Source organism: Strongylocentrotus purpuratus, unplaced genomic scaffold (genome assembly GCF_000002235.5).
Source record: "Strongylocentrotus purpuratus isolate Spur 01 unplaced genomic scaffold, Spur_5.0 spur5_scaffold_5, whole genome shotgun sequence".
Lineage (NCBI taxonomy): Eukaryota > Metazoa > Echinodermata > Echinoidea > Camarodonta > Strongylocentrotidae > Strongylocentrotus > Strongylocentrotus purpuratus.
The window spans coordinates 41346733-41371968 of NW_022145611.1; the positions used below are offsets into that span (position 1 = coordinate 41346733).

Sequence of the window (25236 nt, forward strand, 5' to 3'; positions counted from 1 at the left end):
TTTGAAAAAGTATGGATAAAAAAAAGTGCTTTTGGGGGGTTAATTCTCATTCTCTTCACATTACATTACATGAATTTACGAGTTGACAGTGTTGCTCCTTAGACTTCGAGCACCAGGGGAGGGGAACCGTCTCCACATAAAGGTAAAATCAACGTGTTTTACCTGTTTTTTTCAGGGGAGGGGGTCGGAAATTGGTCTCGAAATTTGAAAAATTGACATTTCGCTCCACTGGGGGGGGGGTAAGGTCACCTTTTTAGGACAGCCATGGGAATAATTTTTATTTATTTTTTTTTTTTTTAATAATAAAAATAAAAAAATAAAAAATCCAAGGGGGGGGGGTTTAAGGGGGTGATGGGGGTGGGGGTTTAACCCCCAAATCCCCCCCCCCCCCCCCTGTGTACGCGCCTGATGGGGAGACAAAAGAGGGGTGGCAGAAACCTAATAGAAATATTGAGATGAAAGGAATATTATGAAATGGAGAGATGGGATACAGAGTGGAGGAAATAAAGAGACATCATTTTGATCGGAAGCATTTGTTTTCTTTTCTAAATTAAATGTGTCACACAACGGTCCCATTAGCCCAGTACAACGACGAGACAAAAAGTTCACCAGACAGTCAGTCCAGGATACCGACAAAAAATATCATACATAAGCCTACATAAAAGAAGAAAGTTTCAATTAAGAGGTTTAAGAAACCGACGGCCGACAAGATCGGAAGTCCATGACACTGACAAAACAAAATAGTCCATGAAACCGACAATAAAGCGTTCTCGTGGGTCGCCCCCTCATTTATACAAGACGCAATGTTTTAACGGCTTACAATCACCATATTCGGGGAATCCTTGATTGATTTATTCGACAAGCTTCCAACATACAACAATATACAATAATAACAGATCAAAAAATAAGTCAGCTTGAACAGGATAACCCCCTTGGGCATCCCCTGCTGAGCTTTTCACCTAAAGGATTTTACTTCCCTAAGATTGGTATCACCCCCCCCCCTTCCTCCCCCAAGCCAAGTGCATGGAGAAGGCCACTGGAATCGGGATCCGCGGGGAAAATAATTGTGGGAATATTTGGCACATAACCCCGCATACCCCGGGAAGCGTTATTTTTTTCTGCGGCACAGACTGATTGGGGCTTTTTTTTAAACAGGGGTCTTGATTTACAGACTAATAGTGGTCGTGCGTGTACTACTAGTCTGTTTTTAATAGTGTTACATGTAGAAAATCAATACATCAACAATTAAAAGGGAAATTGGAAATCTGAAGAGGAGGCAGCATGTCAATAAGGAGAACATCACAATAATTAGTCAATAAAACTTGACCAACTTAAACGAAGAGGAATGTTATCTAAACACATAGTTCGCGATGGATATTCAAACTTCTTCGTAGCTCTATGCGCTAGCGAACATGACTAGTCTCACGTTCGTGCAGACACTATTCAGAAGGGAAAGAACGTACTTCTCATAGGCTCAACACGCACCATGCCCCAATCTGTGCCGCAGAAAAAAATAACGCCCCCGGGAAAGAGAGAGAGAGAGAGAGAGAGAGAGAGAGAGAGAGAGAGAAAGCCCAAGCGATTCCCTAAATCATATTTCCATAATATATTAGGCACTATGTACACACCTAACTGAAATGAAGGTAATTCGAAGTGTGCTGCATTCTGATCAGGTTTTGCAACGGTAACCGTTGTAAAACATCTCTGGCAGGGGCGGATCTACGGGGGGGGGGGGATTATGGGGTTTAACCCCCCCCCCCCCCCCCCCCCCCTTGGGCTGCCAAGTGAAAAACGCCATCATGTGTCCAGACCCACACAGTATTAGTTGATGTTAGTATAGATGCCAGGAAAACATCACTTACAGGGGGTTCAAAAAAGCAACAAAACAAATTGTGTCAATTAACCCCCCCCCCCCCCCCCTCCCCTTGGCCCAAAGCTATATCCACCCTTGTCCGGTATAAATCATACAATAAAGTTATAGCTCCTTTTTTTCAGCCAGAAGTATACCCAAACCACAATGTACACGATGCATGCCTCATGATGAGGTTATAACAATGTTATAACCAGGATGATACTCATCGCCTCACTTTATGAAATACATACAATTGGAAACCTTTAGCGTTTGGACGTATGCTCTTATCACTCACACGTTCAATGTAAAACTAATAACAAAATGTCCAAAGGTCGATTCGTACGCAAGACTTTGTCGACCGTGCCAAAAAATTTAGTCTCTATTATCAATATACAAAGTCATAGAAATATAAGCACTGTACACTGGAAACACAACAGGTAGAGGCTTACCCAGATATAATGGTAGCATGCAAAGAACTGTTTCATTCATCAATGCGTGTCTTTGCATATGAGACGGCCTGCTAAATAAACCATCTTGTGCGCAACTGATTAGAAAATATGGTCCGGAAAGTGGTATTTGCGTTCCCTCTCGTTTTAAGCATCCTGCTCTGTTATGTTGAGAGTAGAGGAACACCCTTCGTGGACACCCAGAATGGTCGAATCTTGGGTAGGACCATCGAAGTCACACCTTGGCAGATTCCAGATAGTGAGACCATTGTGGTGGAGGCATACACCAAGATCCCTTATGCTGAGTCTCCGGTTGGAGAGCTGAGGTACAAACATCCTGTCAAGAAAGTTTGGACGGGAGAGGTAGACGCCACCAAACCAAACGTTGCTTGCCCTCAAGTCCCTTTGATAGGATTCATTGTAGAAATGGAAGAGACAGAGGATTGTCTGTACTTGGATGTCTTTGTGCCGTCACCACGGGCAAGTCTTTTTCATTTTTATTTTTATTGTTGTATCTAAGTTGAGGGCGGCGGGCACGTCAAGCTACTTTGCTTATTTCTGTAGCCCTCCTGCATCTAATGTATGTTAATTATGCATTAAATATATTTGTTTAATTTCGTTTATTATCTGTATAAAATGATATACACTTAAAATATTGTATCTAACCATATTATGTTATGAAAATGTATGATGAAAAAAAGAAAAAAAGATGCCGAAACCAATAAATCGAATCGAATCAAATAATTATATAAGCGTGAGAGCCATCCTTCCCTCCCCTTCCCTACATTCTCCATGATTAAAAAAGGTAGTACATAAGTACGCAGACTCGTATATTATGGCACAAGTAACTCATGAAAATACATGTATGACCAACCAGTAGTACCAGTGTTACGTGAACCAGTTAATAATGTATAAAATGAGAAAAGGGAAAAAGTTTTCAGTATTTTAATCAGTTACCCAAACCCCGTAATTCGACAGCTCTTGGTAACTAGTACTCTGAGCCTCTCGTTACAAATGTCATAGCATGTAGATGTATATTATACAACAATATGCTCTCCTGAACCTGGTCGGCATATTACAGCACTATGACAATCATTACAATTCACATTAATATTACCTTACTCCAACTTACTAGTAGTTCAATGTACATACCACACATTAAATACCAGATACTAGGTTTACTAGGTATGGTACTATTGACTGATATGAATATGACGATAATCAAACATTGAAATTTAATGGGACATAATTCTCCTTGAGGGTTATAGGCCTAGAGGTTTATTCGTCATAAGTCTCTGGTATATACCTCCATCTTTTCGATAAACATTAATGTATCCTAGCAGCAGCATCATCCACGGTTTTATAGCCAGAGTCAGTAGCTGTAATGGTGTGGATGTCTTTGTGCCGTCATCTCGGTCATGTAAAGAAACAAAAATGGCTAGTATAAGACTCGAGTAACATTTTTTTCTTTCGTAATATTACAGCCCAATCCAGCGCCAGTGATGGTGTGGATTCATGGAGGAGGGTTTTTCGCAGGTGCAGGATCAGTACCTGAACAACTTCCTATACCATTATCATTTTATGGAGAAGTCATTGTCGTCACTTTCAATTATCGACTTGGAATGCTGGGATTCTTGAATACAGGTGAGATAAAGCCTAGATAGTGGAAAGGAAGTGGACGGGGGAGGGAAGGGAGAGAGAGAGAGAGCGAACGAGAGAGAGAGAGAGAGAGAGAGAGAGAGAGAGAGAGAGAGAGGAGATACGGGGGAGGGGGGGGGGTAAAAAAACGATACTATATACTACCACCACCGCCACTACTACAAGTACTAGGCCTACTATTACCACTGCTACTGCTGCTGCTGGTACTTCTATTGTTTTTTAACAACAAGGACAACAACAATATTATTTTTATTATCAGTATCACTAGACCCTATTATAATTCTTGTCATTATCATTTTTACTATTATTGGTGTTATTATTTTATTCAGTATGATTGTCATCATCATCATCGTCACCATTGACCATAATCAGTTTATAAATAAAAGACGGAGAAGAAGAACGAAGAGCGGGAGAAATAAGAGAAAGAGAAGGATTAAAAGAGAATGATGAAGAAGAGAAGATTAGGGATATCGATGCGTCGATTTGTATGTATTTACCTATAGACCAACATAGGGCTATAAAATATGAACATAAACAAATGATTATAATTCTCAATAATAAAAAAAGGAGGATAACTCTATTCAGAGCCATAAATATGATGGATCCGTTCTTTCTATAGAGGTCCAGAAAAAAATGTGATCCGACACTCTCTCTATATTGTTGCTTAGGAGGAGGAGGAAATTGAAACTAGGCTGTGTCTGTCGTCCAGTCACAGCTCCAGGATTTGAGAAAAAGATTAATAAATAAATACATACACAATAACGTGGTGATGTCCCTCCTCCAACCCCTTTTGACTCAACAATTGCACATCGTATTATCATTTCCTTTCACGAGGGTCATTTAAATGAAATAAAATTGACATTTATATCTTCATTTTCAGAAAAAAGTTGCCTTACTTCTAAATCATTCTGACTTTAACAGGTGACGGAGAGATTCCAGCCAACCTTGGTATGTTTGATCAACGAGAAGCACTCAAATGGGTTCAAGAAAACATAGCAGGTATACATCGAATGTTTCTATAACTATCAAAAGTGATAATATTTAAAAACTGGAAGTATAATACTGGCTTTTCGGAATTTCAGATTTTCGAGCCCATAGCGTTATACAGGAATCTGGCGAACAATCAAATTCCATATCCGGCCCTTGGGCTCCCGTGATCATTATGTTCCCGGGAGGAAAATTCACCACTATACCTAGGAGTGTATTTTTGCTTTTATCACTCCTCCCTCCCCTCCCCAATCCGAGGAAGTAAATTCGAAGAAGAATGTTAGTGATCTCTGACGATCTTGCATGGATCTGACCATTCAGCCCCAGTACTGAGTTTGTCAAAGAACTTCATTTTCTTCTACTTTTATCAAACATTTAATATTTTCAGCTTTTGGAGGTGATCCAGGGCGTGTAACTATATTTGGTGAGAGCGCTGGAGGTGCGAGTGTTAATTTTCATCTTCTATCACCGCTTAGTGCTGGACTGTTCAGAGGTGCTATACTGCAGGTGTGTCCCTTGCTCTTGGGTGCTAGACAAGTTTATACTCCAGTCATACCAACAAGACCAACACCAAACCCAAACCAGACTGAACTAGACATTTCTTAGTCATCAGTTGGTCGGTTTGACGTCGGTTTTGCGACGTGACTGTGGTATCGATATTAAAATTATTATTGTTATTTTGAATATTTTTTTTAGGCAGATTTATTGCTACATTTTTAACAAAATCAAAATGAGATATACACAGAGCATTTTTTTACTCAATTAAATTAAAATAAGAAAACAATGAAATTAGAACAGTTATACAATAATAATATATAAATGTGACAATAATTCAACTTGAATATTCTAAAAAAATAAATAGATGCAGTAGACCAACCATCATAAGCAGTGAGTTTAAATCGATGTAATATATATATATATATATATATATATATATATATATATATATCGTAGAATGTTAAACGTATGCCAACTTTTGATGTCTTATTACTTAGACGACCCCTTTATTCTTCTTCTGCTTCTTCATCTCTTTCTGCTTCTCCTCCTCCTGCTCTTCCTCTTGTTCCTTCTATCTTTCTCATTCTCTCTCGCACATTAAGTGATAAGCGCTTCATAAAATTCGTTTATTAACATCATTATAGACAATAAAAACCAAAATACGATATAGGCCTATATCAAACATCAAGAAAGAGAGTTCTTACTCTATTCAGGGAAGGGAATTTACAATGGCTTTTTGAAATAGTTCATCAAGCATTTACATCCATTTATGTGAGATCATTTTGGGGGCGATTCCATGTATAAGTCCCATACGACAAATGACATTAATCCATAAAATCCATGAAAAATCGCTAAATATGACTATAATGGCTAATGGTATATTGATACCAGAAAGCACCATTCAATTCACCGGAATATCAAGAGATTCTTCATTTTTAGATGAAATACGTTGAAAGATGAGATAATGTCGTACGGGACGGAATCGGCCTTTAGTGATCCCTCGGTAACAACGGACAGTACGAAATGTTGTCGTGGTAGACCTTTAAAGTATGTGTCGTGGCCAGACCTTGCGACATGCCCGAAATCTATTTCGAGTGGTCATAAGGGCTACGACACATTAACGATCGTTTGGCGATGGGGACGCGTCAGAAAAAAGACATGTCGTGTGTGTGCATGTCGCAAGAAATTTCCGTCGTTCGACAGTCGTGGGACCATCTCGAGTCGCGGGTATTGTCGGCCGGGCTGTTTTCACGTGATCAGGTCGTGGTTCACTCTCCCGACTAAATAACGAGGCCTGGTCTGCTACCTGCCAAGTTGCTCTCGATATTTTGTCAGTGGAAAAGAACTCTACCGAATTTGTATCCAGAATACATCCCAAGAAGAGATATGTTGCAAGACTAATGAAATATCTAACGCACGACATAATTGCAATGTCGTGCGAGCCCCCTTACGAAATATAATATTCGTGAGACAATCTTGCAACACTGTCAGTGAGACAGTCGTAGGATAACCTTGCGACAGTCGTAAGATTGTTTCACTAAACAAATTGTTCTGGTATCCACGACTAGATAATGTATCGCACGACGGTCGTAAGACAGACTCACGACACCCACAAGACATAGATACCACCAAAAAAAAAAATCGTCGAAAACAAAAGGCGCATGTCTAATTTTGCCTCACGATGGCAAGTCGATGCCACGGTTCTCCCGATGATCCATGATTTGCCCAAATTGTCTGTAGTGTCGTGGCACAAATGCGTCATTTTTCGGTGTGACCACGCCTTTAAATGGGAGGAAATGTGAATAAGAAACTGCACGATGTTTAACTTTATTCTAGAGTGGGAACGCCCTTTTGAATATGGGTAATACCGACCTCGTCGAGAAGACATTCGAGTTTGGAAAAGGAGCCGGATGTGACTTCAACAACAGCAAGGATCTTGCGGAATGTTTGAGAGGAAGATCATTGGAAGACTTGAAGGATGGATATATTATTATAAACGTGGTATGTACATTGTATATGAATACCCTTGATGTTTCTAGGAAATAATATATATCGTTTTCTATTCAATTTGTTAAAAACATTTTTTTACCAAATTTGTGAAGATATTTCTGACAGCTACACTCTATTGAGAATTAAATAAGATATACCCAATATTAGGCGAAAAAAGGCACATGCATGTTTGTTCGGTAAAACATTACCCAATATTGGGTTTAAAAACTTTACTTATTTTAGTACAAATATTGGGTAAATTCAGTTTCTGGGGCCCTATTCTATAGTGTACAGATGCGAAATTTTTATGAGCATTCCACAACTTTGCATTTCAATGTTGATTAGCTAAAATGATATTAATGACGATAATCATCATTGAATGGAATGTGGCATCAGACTTGGATAGAGCTGGGAGGGGGTCCCACAATGCACCTGCATCCCTACCCCTTTTTTCAAGTAAAGAGGGTACACCTTTTGTGATCTATTTAACGATCTTTATTGGTTTTGCCTTTAAAAAATTGCGATAATTCGAGGAAATAATCACTATTTTATAATTTCATCTGATAGCACCCAGGTCATATAGAATTCGCCCCCGTTGTGGATGGGCACTTTTTAAATGATACACCACTCAAGCTGATGCAGCAAGGACATGTGAACGTTGATAACGTCCTCCATGGGGACTTACTCAACGAAGGGTCCTGTTTCACCATCTTTACCGGTTTCGCTTCCACTGAAGACATCCCTCCTCCTGTTTTAACTCTCGACGACTTCAAGAATCATCTTGCGAACTTCTTCATGATTGATGATCCGCTCATTCTAGATACGATTGTCTTTGTGCTCTCTGACTCGGCACATGTATGTATACATCACTTATGATCTCTCAAAGCTGAAGCATAATATATCTATTTCCAATCCCCTTAATCCACTGTCGATGTAAAATTTGTTTATCGGAGAAGTCTGCCACCAGCGGAAGATTTCAATTAAGCTGATAGGACAAAGTATTTCCAATAATAAAATTGTTATTCGTACATGTATGGGATGATAATTTCCTCTTTGGTCACTAGTGGTTTTGTTCGAACGCATGCGTAATAAGAAAGTAATTTCTCGTAATAGCATAGATAAATTTCATAATGATTACCGATAAATCCGGAATCTACGTACATGACATGACAAACTTGTTATTGTTCCTCATATCAATCCCTATGTAGATTATAAATATTAAACTTAACAACGATGCAATGTCTGTAACTGAGGCATATCTTTTTATAATTAAAGATTACAGGAAATAAAACTGACTACTTTAAGGAGTTGGCAGACGCTTTCGATTCTATAATCTCTTGCCCGATCAATCCGTTTTCCAATCTGCTGTCAACGGCGGGTAAAACGGCCTACCGCTACACTATGACACACGCCCCTTCTCACTCGGCCCTGGGTCCTCTGAAATGGGCAGGAGCAACTCATGTAGAGGATATCCCGTATGTCTTTGGCAGTCCTCTACTGCGTGAGAGGGAAGATGGTCCTAAAGGCATGTCTGGATTCTTCGATGGGGCTGAGGAGGCGGCCTTGTCCAGACAGATCATGCGATACTGGTCTAACTTCGCAAAAACAGGGTAAAACTTTTATGCTTCTTCAGTTCAAAAAAGTTTTAATTACTTTAATTGGGCTAATTATCTTGATGTAGGTATCGGAATTCAGCTTATATAGACACAGTTCTTTCGCAACTTCATATGTCTATGAATAGAATTTAAAGACCTAGATCTCACAAAATCGTAAGTTGTTGGTGTCCTACTATAAGTTGCAGGGTTTCTGGGGCCGGTGCCAGGGTGCTGGAGTACTTGGATGCGATGAACGTGCTGGGTTGTGCTCGGTGAATGCTGAGGGTACAGTAAAAAGTTATGTAAACGATTTATTTCTTAATCGAAAAGACACCATTAGTAGAATATCCCTCTTTTCCACCCTGAAGCAGCTCCAGTGGAAAAAAATCGTTCCTTGGTGCCTGTGGAATAGTTTGGCGACTGTCTCCCATTTTTCGAGCTGTGTGAGGCTTTTCTTGAAGCCCCCTCTAAAACACGGTTTTCCCCGATTCTCTCAATGATCTCTTTACAGGAATCCTAATTTATCATCTCAAGATCCAAAGGTAGTCAATAACCCGCTCGATCTTGAGGAATGGCAACCGTTTACAAATGAACAACCCTACTACAAAGAATTGGATTATGGATTCCCTACGAGGGAAGGTGTGATGAAAGCCAAGGAGTGTCACTTTTGGACCACTATCTTTCCAAAGATGATGGCCCAATCATGTGGGTGTACATAACTTACAGTGATTTTCGTGATTTCTGATTTGCTTTATTTTCTTTCTTAATAGATATGCTTGAATATAGTCATGGACTCATGGTAGTTTCTTTATCTCATGTGTATGCATAATTTAAGAACATAAATGACATGGTACTTTCCATGATGTTTTATAATCTATGCTTTAAGACGTGTTTATCTTTTTATGATTGCGACCTTTATTATGATTGATGAAAAACTTCCGCATTTCAATAACAATTATTTTCTTCTGTTCGACATCTTTATATGACAACGAATAAAACTATAATCTTATTTAGTAAAGTACAAGAACAAATTCAAGAGCTCCCCCTCTCTCTCTCTCTCTCTCTGTCTCTCTCTTCCCCCTCTCTCTCTCTCTCTTTCTCTCTCTCTCTCTCTCCCTCTCATATCTTCTGTGTGTTTGTCTCCTATTATACACGGCTTAATTTTAATGACGATATCATCACACCTGTTCTTTATTTCTAGTTGAGCTGTCGATGCTGAAGACGATGTTAGCCGACCAAGTAGCTGCTCATAGCACTGGAACATGCGATGGTGATTCTTGTCCGGAGCAGTGATGTCCGAAAAGCTCTGTGGCGGGGCGGGGGCTGGATGGGGACGGGGCATGTGTGCATGGAAGAGGGGTTGTGAGTGGTGCCAGGTAAAGCTTTAGGAGGTAAAAAAAAATATAAAAACTCACACCCGCAATGTACCAGCATTTTACATAAATTTCATAAACTTTTGCTCAGCGCTCACAAAACTTAAGGAATCCGGGCAAAAAACGTCAGCCCCCCCCCCCCCCCGATTGCCCGTACGCCTATTTTCTAACCAGGGTCCCGTTTTTATAAAGAATTGCGATTGATCCAAATCAATCGCAAGTCCTCCAATCAATAAAAAGTTTGTAGTCTCCTATCTCTTATGTACATAGTTTTTTTTTTAATTAATACCAACTCTTTATAAAACGGGGCCCAGGGATAGTTAACCGACCACACTGCCTATGCTTTCCATATTCGAATATAGTAATAATTGCTTCATTATGTAATTCTGGTGAGTTCTGGGAGTTATATATTCATCATTGTAATAGATTCTACGTTATGATTTTACGTATAGGATAGACCGTTACAGACCAACGATTTGTAGGTGTCATTTAGAAAAATAGCCACGTGCCTTTGCTTTATTATAACCTCTTGGTTCATGCACCATTAATGTCAAATGAACAGGGATTTTGGTGGGGTCATTTTGTTTGCATTTCGTTGATTTCGTGTAAATATTGAACAAAACACCTGAACTCATGTATCATTTTGTTTTCATTATATTAAACAAATATTAAGTCTATAATTTAATACATATACTTTGAAGCAAACCATGTTTTTGAGTGTTTCGTAACTCACTCAAGAATGAAAGGTAAAGTGGTTGAATTAGGGTCTTCGTTAAATACTTTTAGATGTAAACTGTACTATGTCACATTCTCAAGAAAACAAACTTAAACAAATTATAAAACTTGGTAAGGATATGAATAATTTAGTTGTTAACTGTATATATACACTGTAGTAGCATTGCCGTCCCTAAGGAAGGGAGAGGCCCCCGGTAAATTTGGAATAAAACTACAAAGTTGGTTAAAAGTGCATTTCTTCAAAGTGTTATAATTATGCCTGTACTGCTTTATCAAGGGAAATAATAATAAAAACAAACAAACATGTCAGCCATACATATTAGAACGTTGCAGGCTGAATTATTATGTAGACTTATTCAGCGTGATTCAACCGGGGTCCCGAGAGTGAAATTTTTAAAGTAATTTGAAAACTACATTTTTGGAATAGATAGATAAAATTGGTTTATTGATTAAAAAAGAAAAAAAACATTGCGGTAAAGCTAACTTGCGATGACTTTACGATATAGATCATACAAAAAACTCATCAGCATTGGCAAATATAACACAAGGTTATCAACAAATGTCATTTCGTATTATATTTTCTTGATTTGTTTTGTATAAACTAACATGACATTATTGATTCGATATTCTACATGACAATGTTATAATATATATAAAATTCTAAAAGCAATAGTTGATAAATATATTTGTTAAAGATTTCATGAAAACGAAGTATTAGTGACCGCATTCATGTCTTGTATTCAGACACTCCTGTGTATATACTCTGATTGGTTGTATATGCATGGCGGGGGCTTGGGGGGGGGGGGGGGGTGAGGTTGAACTGCTTCCCGATATTCCAGTAACAATTATCTCATTTTCAGGCAGCGAGGTGCTTGAATATCGTCTTGATTTTGGGCGGCAAAGTGCCCAGATGTTATCTTTTGTATTTTGATGGGGAAAGGACATTTTAAAGATAAAATAGAATCTGTCCTTTTCCTCGCTCGCTCTTCTCACTCTCAAAATTTAGAAACTTGATGGTTTCAGGCAGCAAAATACCTGAATATCCTTACCTACAAGCAGTGAGGTGCCCAAATATCCTTGTATTCCGAAGCGAGGTGTTCATATCTACAATGACGTATTTCGATAACAAAATAGCATTTTTATCATAAACAAAGTGTCTTTTGCTCGTTTGCTTCATTCCTCGCAAAATCTAGAAACGGGATGGTTAATATTTGGGCAAGATGCGTCAGCCACTCCCTCCTCCCCCCTTTTTACCAACTTTTGGAAAGTGTACCCGTCTACATCTTGTGTATATGCAGAGACATGTTATAGACAGGATCCCTGGCATGCACATGTAAATTGACGAGTACCCCCGCGAGTACAGAGCGCCGATGATCTGAATTTAGAATTGGGATGACCCGAAAACTTTATACATACATTTCTAAAAAGGATGCAGTGAATTCAAAAGGTTGAAACGCTGGTATCAAAGATATGAATTTCAGCAGCAGTATAACGTACTTTGATATAAAGGATCATGTAAGTCGAACAAGATTGGCAAGACGTGTCCTTGTATCGTTCTTTAGAATAATAATATTCAAAACGACATATTGGATCATTCCCGTTTTACCTTAGGGGTGATGCCTATTTGCGGAGACATGGACAAATCCCTATTTTCGGGCTATTTTTTAGGTAATATATCTCAAATGGCACAACTTTTTAAAAGCTGACTTTACTGTGGGATGTGCAACCCAAAGTTAATTGACTCCAGGTTTCAGATCCCTGGAGTGTCCTACTTGTTTGTCATCACCTGCTTGAAATCGGTCACTTTCACGAAAAGCAGAAAAATAGTGGTTTTCGATCAAGCTGTAAATCTTGTGTAAATTCATTAATATTTCAATGATCATACCTTAAATCAAGGTCCATCCTTTTGATTTTTGTCATTTTGCTTTAAAATATATTTAGGGGACTTCCGTCAAACAGACATATAAGAGACTCCTCACTTTTTAAATCATGAATCGAAATTGAAATTGAAAATTAAATGGTTTATTAGTAAAAATTTCATAGCCGAATTGCGCAATCTTTTACATATGAAAAATACAAAATATAAACATTCCTGACATATAGCTTAACAAACAATAACAGAAGAACATGATAATGAAATCATATTTATTTAACCCCTACACATAAGATATTTAAATGAATCCAGTATGTCGGAATGCAAATTTAAATAGCATCGGTTAACACAGGATGTCTAATCAAGTCATTTTACAAGCAAGAGATTTATTTAGATGCAAGATAAAAGATATCACTTACGAAATCGAAATCGAAAATGGACATTGAGGACCTGTTCTGACCAAAAATTTCCTCCTAAAAAATTGGGCCATTTATTTTATACTCAGTTGAAAAGCCTTTTTTCTTCAAATTTCTCTAATATTGAAAAAACAGAAACTTTCCAAGCAAGGTAAAGATATTTTATTAGTTAAATTAAAAAAAGGAATGGGTAATCTCATAAATGCAGATATTTGCTTAACGTTGGGCATTTTTCATAACTTAAAAGTTTAAAAAAAGGCGACAGGGGGCGTATTTTCAGAAGGGTTGGCAAAATTGCAAATAGAAATGGTCCAGTAGTTTCATGGATATTTGCTGTAAATACTTCATAGGACTTGATCATATTTGAAAATCTGGCATCATTTGCAATATTCTCTCAGACAGTAGCTCTTAAAATATACTGTGCACAAATGCACAAAACTAATTTTCATTTATTATATACAAAAGCTCTGAAAACCAAGTATTATAACATTGAGCAATATACACAAATGATGTTATCTAGATCATCTATGTCATAATATGTAAAAAGTGAAGATTTTTGTAAAAAAGAGTAATGCATGTAGTAACCAGGCTTGAATTATTACTGTGTGAAATGACATAATCATAAGGACCCACTTTCATACAACTTTTTGTCAATAACCACTGCTATAGATTGATGACATATTTGCTCATAGCAAATCTGATGTAAGGATTTCAGTAGCTTTTCAGTAGCTTTTAACAATTACAGTATCTTGTTATTGATTACAAGTTTTATGAAACAGGGTCCAGAATAGCTTTGATTTGATATGCCAAAATTCAACACCACACAAGTTCCATTACTCTGTCTTCCATAACAGCTTCATAACATTGCATAATTATCAACAACATGGAATATATCAGTCACCTCTATTATAAAAATTCAAAACCATCTTGTGCTTTCATGATAATATTTACACCTTTGGAATATGAAAATAAAATCTATTATCATTATTTATAGTATATCTGTAAAGCCTTTAGAGACATCATAGACGTATTAAGCGCTATATAAAGGCTGAATATTATTATTATTATTACACTAATTCACACATCAAACATGATGGTAAAATCCATCCACAAGGGCATACTGCCTATGGTTATAACCACAGAGCACAATGTAACCCTGAGGTCTTTCACATGATACCAGTTTTCATTATAATATAAAATAGAACTTTGGTAAATAATATCACAGAATAGGAGATCTTACAATGAACATAACGTAGATGACATATGCTGTCAAAGGCTTAAATATTACTTGGAATGAAATACACCTATTTCTAAATATAATTCCCTTGTTTTGTCAGCTAAAGCAAGCTACATGTATACACAATATTTACATATTATATTGTATTAAGTGCATTTTTTATGATGCTATCATAAGAAAAGTAGTAATATTTTCTGTGGGAAGTTGTTTCTATAAAATGTCTGTACAATTGGGAACTTTTAGATAGTAGATACTATTAGGTCATTATTATTGTATGGCATACCAATCCAAATGTGGTTCCCTCTCCACTATGCCACAAGTTAGAATAATATTTCATTTTCTTCTTGATATGGGCAATTCAATGGAAAATGTTCACTACCAAAATCAGAAAATCAGCAATAAAGAAGGAAACATGTGTGCTACTGTGACATATTCAGTATCAAACAAGTATCACAACATAATCACTTCAGATTTTTATTCTTTGGTAGGAAATTGTGATGAAGGGATCACTGATTACTGATGAGAGCTTTTCATGACGGAAGCTATGTTTAATCCAATTGTTTTACAACATGTATCTATCTTCAGATTATGATTAGAAATCTTTTGTTGATCATAGCAAAACTAGAATCGTTAAACACCCCAAATGACAGACTTTTCAAACAATTAACAGTGAGTAAAAATCCTTGTTCTTTTTGTGTCATGTCCTTAACCATGGTTCCGGTTGCAAAGAATTAATTTCTCTTCAACTATTAAGTGAGATTTGCTATGTGCGTGTATGTGACAGATAGTCAAACATGTCTGAGTAACTGACTGAAATATGTTTTAGGACACTTAGTTTTATATCAAAAAGCTGGAATGTTCCATATTGATGTAGAATCCGGTGTTGTTCTAGTCCACAATGCAAGAGGTATTATCCAGATTCAGACCACACGTTCCATCCCCACGGTAAACAAGATAATATCCCTGAAACAAGGACAATTCAAGAGTAAAATCAGTCCACAAATACCACATCAAATTTTAAGTAACTTCAATTTCTTTTTAACTATTATTCCACACGTAAAGACATGATAACCTTGCATAGAATTTTAAAGCCCCTCTGCACTAGTTTGGCCATGAGGGATTAGACCTCCCTGCATGGTCACTGACAGGTGGTTATCTCATCAAATCAGCTCTCAATTAACATATAAAAAGGGAATCATGGGGGATCAATAGTCACCGATTAGGCATTGTTTGCTATATAGAGGGCGCAAGTAGCTATAAGTAGTGCAGTGGGGCTTTAAAAAAACATGCATTATGATGAAATACAACAAGAAGAGAAAATCCAAAATATTTGCACACAAAATATTGATTAATGTCTGTATAATGGGTGGAGAGGTTTAGAAAATAAAGCAAAGAAAAGAAACTGGAATTTTATTCTTTAGTAATGCTGTAAAGTTATTCAGAGGGGTAGAGATGGAGATGCAATATCTAGCATGGTGTTTGAAAATGGATAGCATGGGATTAAAGGGGGCACAGATTTGGGGGGAAGATGTTTGGAATAACCCTTTCATATTTTCTAAATTCCTTTTCGAATGTACCTAGTCTGTTTCTCAATTTGGGAAGGGGTACATGCCCCTAGGAGCAGTTCTCTGAAAATATTGGTGAGAGGGGGGGGGGGGGGGGCTTGATCACTAGATCACAACAAGAATCTTAGATAATGTTATCATATTTATTGTAATTGTAAATGAGCTACTGATGGGGACATGGTAGGGTATATATGTTCTGGTAAGGGTGAGACATGTGTTGTTACCCATTCTTTCCATTTATGTTTTTATCTGAAGGGTTTTTCACTATAAAACATGACTTTTGTTCCTAGCATAAAAATGATCCTGTTTGTCCATGATTTGGTAAACGCATCAATGTAAAACCAGGAATTTAGTCCCAAGAAATCAAATGACTGTTTTCTATTTGTTTTTGTTTTGAGTGAGATTGCCTCACCTAAGTGGTGGGGAAATTAGTAAATAACAGCATCTTTTTTAATAACAATACAAAATAGCCACATTGCTTCACTGGACATCAAATGCAAAATGGGGAATACCCACAGTAAATGACGGCAACATATCAAGTTTTATTCAGATTTCAAATTCATTACTAGAAATCCCTTTACATACATTTAGAGAGCCTAGAAGAATTCACTTATCTCTTCAAACTTTTCTCTTTTTTTCAATAGCTTACGAAATGAGGTTATTACATGGAATGACAAAGTAATGAAAACTCACCTCTTCACCCCAATCTTTCCCCCAACTGTTCTTTACGATCCAATATGGCTCTCCATCTAGAAACACAAGTAAATCATTTTGTTTGCTGTTATGATGATGTATCACATGTTATTTGCTTTTCCCTTCATCCCCATCAACTTCCCCTTTGTTTTCCTTTACTTCTCTCTTTTCATCTTCTTCTTCTTCTTCTTCTCCTTATTCATTTCCTTCATCTTTTCTTCAGCTTCCTCTTCCTATCATACACTGCTTCTTTCTTCCTCCTTCATCTTTCTATCAACTTCTTTAATCAATTCTCCTTCTTTGCAATAAAGCCTAAATCATTAGGAATTGCTTTCTAGAAAGAATAAGTTTTCCTCATCAGCTAACCCTTCCTTGCTTTTCAATTACATGTACCACATCCTCCAACCCTTGACCCCTTTTAAATCCCCTCCAAACTCTTGCCTCCCCCGCTCCTCTCTCTTTCCCAACTCTTGCAACCATCCACTTCCCTCTCTTCATCTCCTCTCTCCTACCAATTTCCCTCCCTATCCCCTTGCCTCTTATCTATCGTCTCTCTACCAAATTCCACTTCTCCCGACCCTTGTCTCCCCCTTCCCCACTCTCCCTACCAACAATCCCTTTCCCCTTTTCCTCTTGCCAGCCCTCCAAATCTCCCCTCCCCTTTCCTTCTAACCTCCTCTCTAGACATAACCTGATGAAATCAAATCTAACCTTTGACACCATAGCCAACAATGAGGACACCATGATCCAAGGAATCAGGATTGCAGAAGATCTTCCATGGATGAGCGATTCCTCCGAAGTAGAACTGCATCATTAAGGCATTAATACCAATGGAGATAGGTCCATGTGCTGCAAGCCATCCAGCCATCTCTGCAGTTGCAAATTAAAAATGATATTAGTACCATATCCGGTTTCCGGTTACTGTAGTTAACCTTAACTATCTGAATTTGCAAGGGCTGTCAGCAGAATTTGGTCAATAATTCAGCATTCAAATTAGCCAGTACAATGCCATCAGACATGACTCGCAACTAAATTTGTTAAATAACTTCCAAAGATGGTTATTTTATGTTTTCATTGTTTTGATACAAACATTGTTCAATAGTATTAAACTTCACCATTCATTAACTCATTTAAAATTTCACCATGAAAGCCAAACTTTTCAAAGTAAAACAATCAAATATATCAGATATCATATCATAGCTTGGGCAGATCAAACTGCCTACAGCAATTCAAGGGTAAACCTACATTCAGATATTTTTAAACAATGAACCAATGACGAATCATCTAATAGTTGATTGTAATTGTATCTTTTATATAAAAAAAGTGAAATAATATTCAGAATTATCAAAGTGTGCATTCTCATACCTTTCATTCACTCACATCTACAAACACAATACTTGTCATACTATTTACCTGTTTCATTCTTGGAGATATTAACATAACCGTTAATCTTCACTCGGACGTCAGTCATGTTGAACTTGCATTTCTCATTTTCTCCACGGTATGGGTACTTCTCTTCGCTCATGGCTCCTCCTGATCAAACCAAAACAATGAGAAATACAATCAAAAGGAAAATTTGAATAAGTGAGAATTCATGCGCTACTATGCAGGAACAAGTACTTTACAAAAATAATGATCATACTGACTGTATTAATTTCAAGCTAAACAACTTTTAGTCCTCAATTTAGTTTATGAAACTTGTATCGTCTTTGAACTCCCAAATCTAGTCAGTTTATGCTAATATCAACTACATGTATTCAAAATTTTAATAAAACTTTACGTATCTTCTTCATGACATAGTCTATGCTGCATTTACATGCTGAATGTAATGTGTAAATTGGACAAGCATAAACTGATGAGATATTTATTTCATACCCAGTTTGATGACAGCTTCATAAGCATCCCTCATCTCTCCTCCTTCACATCCCCCATCAACCTTGTCACAATCAACCAGCTCTGTAAATGAATAAATATAAATAAATACAAATAAATACATAGAAAGAAGGAAAAAAATCCTATAAATGTTAAGAAGGTTCATAAGATAATATCTGCACAAATCTACAAATCATTACAATTTCCCTTCAAAGTATCGTCTGCATCCTAACAAGATTTTTAAAATTAATTATATTTGCCTCTGTAGAAAAAAAGTATAAGGGAAAGTGTTAGGTTAAGAAAGTCTTTGTGGATGAAATTATCAATCGTCAGGAGGAGATGGTGCAAATCTGTGTGAGGGTTCTTTTTAAAGCATGCAATACAAGTTATGTTAAAACTGTCAAAACTGCTTTAACAACATATATTTTAAAAGCCTGTCTATGAAGACTTCATTTTTTTGTTTCATTATTGGTGATTTTTATTATTAAAAACAGGTTTGAACAACTTTTTGATGACCATTTTGTCTAGAAAGATAGATTTTCTTGTATTTCTTGAGGGATTTGATAGGTTTGAATTTACTCACTAAAGCCTTGAGCCATCCCACAAGCCTTACCGGTATTTGAAATGAATAGAACAGTTGGAGAGGCTAACCAATACGTTACATCTTGGTATATTGATTACACCCCTATGACAGTTACCTTTATGATAACAACTATAATCACCCCCCCCCCAACATGAAGGTCTCGCAAAAGCGACACGCGTGGCATCTTCAAACAATTTACAGCTGAGAAGCCTGACTGCGCTTTACCTTGCTCTGACAATGATATGAGCTCCCCTTTCTTGATCTGCCACTGCCCTTCCATGTTACCAATGGCAGAGAAGGCCCAGCAAGACCCACACATGCCTTGGTTCTTGACCGGAGTGACTGCCCCATGACTCCTCCAATCATACTCCTCGGGGACTGGACCCTGTGGAATGGCTGCCTGCTTCTTGATGCCAGTTTTCTTGAGAGGGCCTGACTGTAACTTACGGAACTCAGCCTCTGTATAGATAAAAGTGTTTCAACACATAAAATTGTGTTTTAGTACAACCTTAATGTTTCAGGTAAATTTGATTCAGTAAGTTATCTTTTGCCAAAAATTCATAATGTACAGTTTTTCAAAGTGGAATGTCATATATTCCCCACACGTGCAAAAACTAATTATTCACACACACAAAAATCAAAATACTTGGTTATTGTTATTCCTTGTTACTTATTATAAAAAATTACAATGTGATAAACTCTTGTTTCTGTACTCGTAATGACAACTTTCTCTTTAAAAATAATTGATAGAGAGAGAGAGAAGAATATTGTAAGAGTTGAGTTGATTCACATAACAAATCTTTTCAACAGTCATAAAAACATAATGTTGATTGACGAATCCTATAATCATGTCAGGCCTTCTTAAAGAATAATGAAGTGAAAACAAAACAAGACGACTCCCTTCTCTATCCAACGTAATTGTAATCACATCGGGCCTCTTTGAAGAATTATGAAACAGTAAAAAATACTACGAGGTAAATCCCTCTTTATCTGACAAATATTTGAAGTATGATTATAAGATGCTTACTGTGCATGCAAGGCCAATGTGTTGCACAAAGAATGTTTTCATTTGTTTACATGTATTTGTCCAATGTACATTTGACATGGATAATGTTTTTCTCACATACAATTAAAAAGGCTTAGACATAGTTGAGGAGAACATGCAGATTAAAAAAAAGATACCAAACATTGATAAATGGCTATGTAGTCTGTTCCACATGCAGAACCTTACCAGTTATCAAAATGTATATTTCAAATCTGAAATAAAACCACAGACAAGGTTCCTGTGCTAAGCTGTGTGTTGGTAACTGAACCACTACATGTAGCATAAATGTGTGTGATCATGAAAACATTCTAACCTGTCATATCAGCGAACTTAGTGGGTCCATACTTTGCTGTTCCTTGCTCAAACTGATTGAACATCTCCACAGTCAACATATTCTGCACAAAGACTGAGTAGCGATATTCATATTCTGCAATAAGCAAGGCAGAGAACAGGTTGAAAGTACTACCAGTAGTTGAAACACAGTTGTTAAAGTAGTTTAATTTATTATTCATTTGATTTAAAATATAACAAAAGAAATCCCTGAAGTTTTTAAGAACAAATTAAATATTGGAAAAAGGAAAAAAAATAGTATTCCTTTGCAATAAAAAAAAAGAAGAATATCATTCACGACACAGTAAATAAAGTATCCATAAAATCATTGATTAGATTTTTTTTTTAAAGGGCTCAATTACGTTTGTACAATTGCAACCATCACAAACTTTTTCAAGACTCTATATGAAAAGTTTCATATTTATGAATTTCCCCCATTCATAATCAGACTCGCACAACAACATATACTTTTGTTAATCATCACATAATTTATTCTATATTGATCCTGTTACTCCAAAATTCTAGGAGCTGCAGCACATAAATTTAAATTTTGCACTACCGGTACATATAAAATGTAGGCACTATACCAACACATAATACAGCTTATATATAACTCGGCTTAAAAGGAAATGCTGCTACTAATAATAATTTTGAAAAGGAAACACAGAAAATCTCATGACTCTTCACGGCAATGGACTTTGCCATGTTCATCCATTGTTATCACTTTCTCTCTTGATACAGCTTTAAAGGCCCACTGCACTACTTGTAGCTACTTGCGCCCTCTTACAACAAACAATGCCTAATCGGTGACCATTGGTCCCCCATGATCCTTTTTTTCTTATGTTAACTGAGAGCTGAGTTGATGAGGTAACCACCTGTCCAGTGACCTTGCAGGGTGCTCTAATCCCTCCTGTAAACTATGGCAGATAAGCTTTAATAGGAAAATGAACTTTTTAATTCAAGTTTCCGTGTATATTTTCTTTTTCACTACTTATTAATCTCATAGAAACTCCACCAAATTATTATTGGAAAGCACATGAAAAACGTTCAAGGGTTTTGAATTTCATCCCAGTAAACATTATAGTCTTATTACAAGAATGTTCAAAGTTCCTATGGTGATACATACTATCACCAGGTTTGAATCTCATACCTCTAGTGGTTCTTGAGATATCGCAATGGTGAGGGCCAATACCTGTACATTCATAAATTGACTTCTATGACCTTTGACCTTTGGCCTACTTACTCCAAAATCTATTCAGAATGTCTTCTTTTGGTGATACAAATTATGCTATCACCAAGTTTTAAAGTCATACCTCAAGAGGTCCTTAAGATATCATGATAATGAGAAAGCAGGACACACGGATGGACGATCTGAAAACATAATGCCCCCTGCACCATCTTTGGTGAGCGGAAGCATAAAAAGGGTAATATTTATCATGCAACTTCTCTCTCTTCCATATGCGGTTACCTACCATTTGTGCCATCATTCTGTCTGTATTCCCTCTTGAATGTCATCAGAAACTTATCAAACAGATCACGGTATTCATCCTTGGATAAAAAGACAAGACAATGCAAATTTAGTTTTGTCTCATAACATATTTATAAAAACTTTGAAAAACGAAAATAAAAATTGTTTATTATTATTATTATTATTATTATTATGTCACTGTTTAAATTGCAAAATTAATGATCTTTTATCAAATGTGCATTTTTAGTGATTTATCTCCCTACATATCACAACCATTTCTATCTGGGTTAGCCATCTCTTTAATCTATTAAAAATCAAATTACCGGTAGACCAAATAAACCAGTTTTCTTATCATTAAAGTATTTAGGACCATAATCTAATTTTGTCTCTAAATTTGTCATAAATGTCATAGTGACTGGGTATCTTTAAAGTGTACCAATCAACTGAAAATACTTTTGCTCTGAATGTTGCATATGTAACTATACTGATCCAATTTCACAATTTCACAACAATTTACTAGAAACTGAAACTATACCCAAGAGATCACCATGATAGGCCGCCTTCCGGCTCTATACTACAACAATGTATTGTAACTGCAGTTCGGATGAAACTTGTTTGCAGACATAAAGATGTATAAGGACCAGGCTACTTCTGTGAGTTGGCTGAGTGAAGCTCTCTAAAATATGTCAGGCGTTAAAAGAGTGTGGAAAGGTGTGGAAATATGTTCAGATGTGACCCAGTAAAGCGCCACCAAAAAAAAAGAGTGATTTTTCCTAATAAATAGATGGCAACTTCGGTCCTTCACATATTCACTTTATGTCATACTTAACACTTCAAACACTTTATGTAATACAAAACCTGCTTTTCACTTACTTTTATATCCGATGCTTGGCAATCCTTTGTGATACTAAAGTCTTGGGCTTTCAGAGATAGAGAGCTTTCAGAATTCATCTTGGGCTGACTCCAAACCTTGATGTGACACTCAAAGAAATCCTACATTTCAAGAGATTTAATACAGAAAAGGAACATTGTATAAACATTTTACAGGAAAGGAAGCCTTATTACAAAACAGTGAAAATTAACATGTAAGATGTAAAAAGCTTGTTAACATAGAATGTGATTTTCATTTACTTCAGTTTTTTGCGTTAGTTTTCTCCTATCTCAAATTTGTGAATATGTATGTTTTGTTGTTGTTGTTTTGTGTTTGTTTGTTTACTTTCGTAACCGACATCATACGTGTACATGTATATTTAAAACCCTTATGAGTATTACTTCACTTGGTAACCCTTTGAACAAACCTTCTGAACTTCTGGTCGAACAGATTTGCTTTCCTTTGGAGTTGGTGATAACCCGGCAATGATTGTAACATGGTACATCAAGCCTCTGACAACCTGTAAAATGGAGAATACAAAAACAAACAAAAAATCAATCATATGGCATGCATTGTCTTTCTTGCAACAGGTGTTCTTGGAGGAATACCAGCCAACTGCTCATACCAGTTCAGAGGGTAACCACAAAACAGGACTGGCAATGCATTAAATAACAAATACAGCAAGAATTGATAACTGGACATCAATTTCTAGTACCTTCTTCGATATACCGGTATATACCTGTACCGAAGTAGTATATTTATGTGGAAGACAAAAGTTTGAGACTGCTTAAAATACTTGATGGGAGGGAGCATTTTTGAGCTGGAGTGCTTGGTGATAATTGAAAGTTTACGAAATATATCAATAGAAAGAGACAATATATACAGGCTTATTATATTCAATATCGACTTAGAGCATATTAAGTATCATTAGGCTACTCAGACTATTTCATAAATCACCAAGGCTGTAACTTGTAAGGCTAGCCTATGGCAACGAAAGATTGATCAGTTTTACTAGCATAAGCAGTTCTGAAAATAAATCAGATTTATCTTTCAAATTCAACAACTTACCTGAACTTTTACTTGTGTTACAGAAGGTCTAGTCAATGAACGGCCATATCTCCCTTCGAGGCGGGCCCTCATACTTTCGAATTTCACCAGTGCACTCTCAACAACGTCTTGCGGAATCGACTTCGGTTTAGCAGAGTCAAAAATGCCCCCTGCCATTCCCTTTTCCATCCTATTTTTGACAGCTACAGCTATACCGACGAACATCAACAGAATACATAGCGTCTTGATCTCCATTTTGTCAGATAATTAATACAGAGAGCATACAGGTACTACTAGTAAAAGTACGACAAGGCATTTGTTCAGGAACTAGCTCTATTATAAACAACGGCGTTATATATGCGCGATGATATATACGTCATTCCAAAACAGAGACCTTTAATAATGTATCAAGATAATTTACTCTGACTTACTTCCGTAGTACGCTCGGCGAGGGGATATTGCTGTGTTTTTCTCTATGGTTTTCTTTTTCATCACTAAATATAGCATTCTCAACATTGGCAAAGTGCATATTAAACTCATTTGCTGTGATAAAGTGTCAGAAAGATATAGGAACAGAAGATAAAACGTATTCATGAGATATAATAGATAATGAAACTCTCCAATATTCACTTCTACTTTGGTTTTGACTTAATCTTTTAATTTCTTCTTGTTTTTTCTATATTTTCAGACGTGACTTTATATTTCAGGCAACTATACTATATAGTTTCGTCTTTATAACTTAACCTTTTCCGGAACATTGTTTATCTCTTTCTTTATTGTGTAAAGAGATTAATTTACCCACGGAGAATGTTTGTGTTTTGTTTTAAATCGAGTACTATATCCTAAAATATTTGATAAAGTTATTCCCATTTATACACGGCTTCGTAATCGTCTATACCATACCAATTTTGGTTTGTAACCCCTTTTTTAAAACCCTCAATATCGATTATCTTTTACAATTTCTAAATATTTCATACATTTTTTTCTTCATTTTGTATTAGCAAGATGTGATACCAGAAAACTCATAGCATATAAAGCAGTTTCTGATTTTACCAAACGACTTTGTTTTATCAATACAATTGGTTAGTATAATTATATAATC

The 25236-nt window shown here is 36.6% G+C and overlaps 2 protein-coding genes across 2 annotated transcripts; one reads left to right on the forward strand and one right to left on the reverse strand.

Moving 5' to 3' along the window:
• The first annotated feature begins 2259 nt into the window (after nucleotides 1-2259).
• On the forward strand, nucleotides 2260-11159 carry LOC586904 (cholinesterase 1). The gene is made up of 9 exons (XM_786663.4): nucleotides 2260-2778; nucleotides 3783-3942; nucleotides 4879-4956; nucleotides 5333-5451; nucleotides 7279-7443; nucleotides 7999-8286; nucleotides 8707-9041; nucleotides 9538-9731; nucleotides 10228-11159. The coding sequence occupies exons 1-9, from the start codon at nucleotides 2410-2412 to the stop codon at nucleotides 10317-10319; spliced, it is 1800 nt and encodes a 599-aa protein (XP_791756.3). The 5' UTR covers nucleotides 2260-2409; the 3' UTR covers nucleotides 10320-11159.
• Nucleotides 11160-13134: 1975 nt separating this feature from the next.
• LOC115929652 (cathepsin L-like) lies at nucleotides 13135-24490 on the reverse strand. Its single transcript, XM_030999347.1, has 11 exons — nucleotides 24156-24490; nucleotides 23515-23607; nucleotides 23090-23209; nucleotides 22221-22296; nucleotides 20732-20845; nucleotides 19599-19832; nucleotides 18794-18874; nucleotides 18332-18451; nucleotides 17630-17788; nucleotides 16919-16974; nucleotides 13135-15623 (listed from the first exon to the last, which is right to left on the reverse strand). The coding sequence occupies exons 1-11, from the start codon at nucleotides 24387-24389 to the stop codon at nucleotides 15549-15551; spliced, it is 1362 nt and encodes a 453-aa protein (XP_030855207.1). The 5' UTR covers nucleotides 24390-24490; the 3' UTR covers nucleotides 13135-15548.
• Nucleotides 24491-25236: the final 746 nt, after the last annotated feature.

Coding starts and splice junctions, on each gene's coding strand:
- LOC586904 (XM_786663.4), top strand. CDS start 2,410: ATGGTCCGGAAAGTGGTATTTGCGTTCCCTCTCGTTTTAAGCATCCTG. Junction 2,779..3,782: donor TCTTTGTGCCGTCACCACGG/GCAAGTCTTTTT, acceptor GTAATATTACAG/CCCAATCCAGCGCCAGTGAT. Junction 8,287..8,706: donor TGCTCTCTGACTCGGCACAT/GTATGTATACAT, acceptor TTATAATTAAAG/ATTACAGGAAATAAAACTGA.
- LOC115929652 (XM_030999347.1), bottom strand. CDS start 24,389: ATGGAGATCAAGACGCTATGTATTCTGTTGATGTTCGTCGGTATAGCT. Junction 23,210..23,514: donor TTCGACCAGAAGTTCAGAAG/GTTTGTTCAAAG, acceptor CTTGAAATGTAG/GATTTCTTTGAGTGTCACAT. Junction 19,833..20,731: donor TAAGTTCGCTGATATGACAG/GTTAGAATGTTT, acceptor TTATCTATACAG/AGGCTGAGTTCCGTAAGTTA.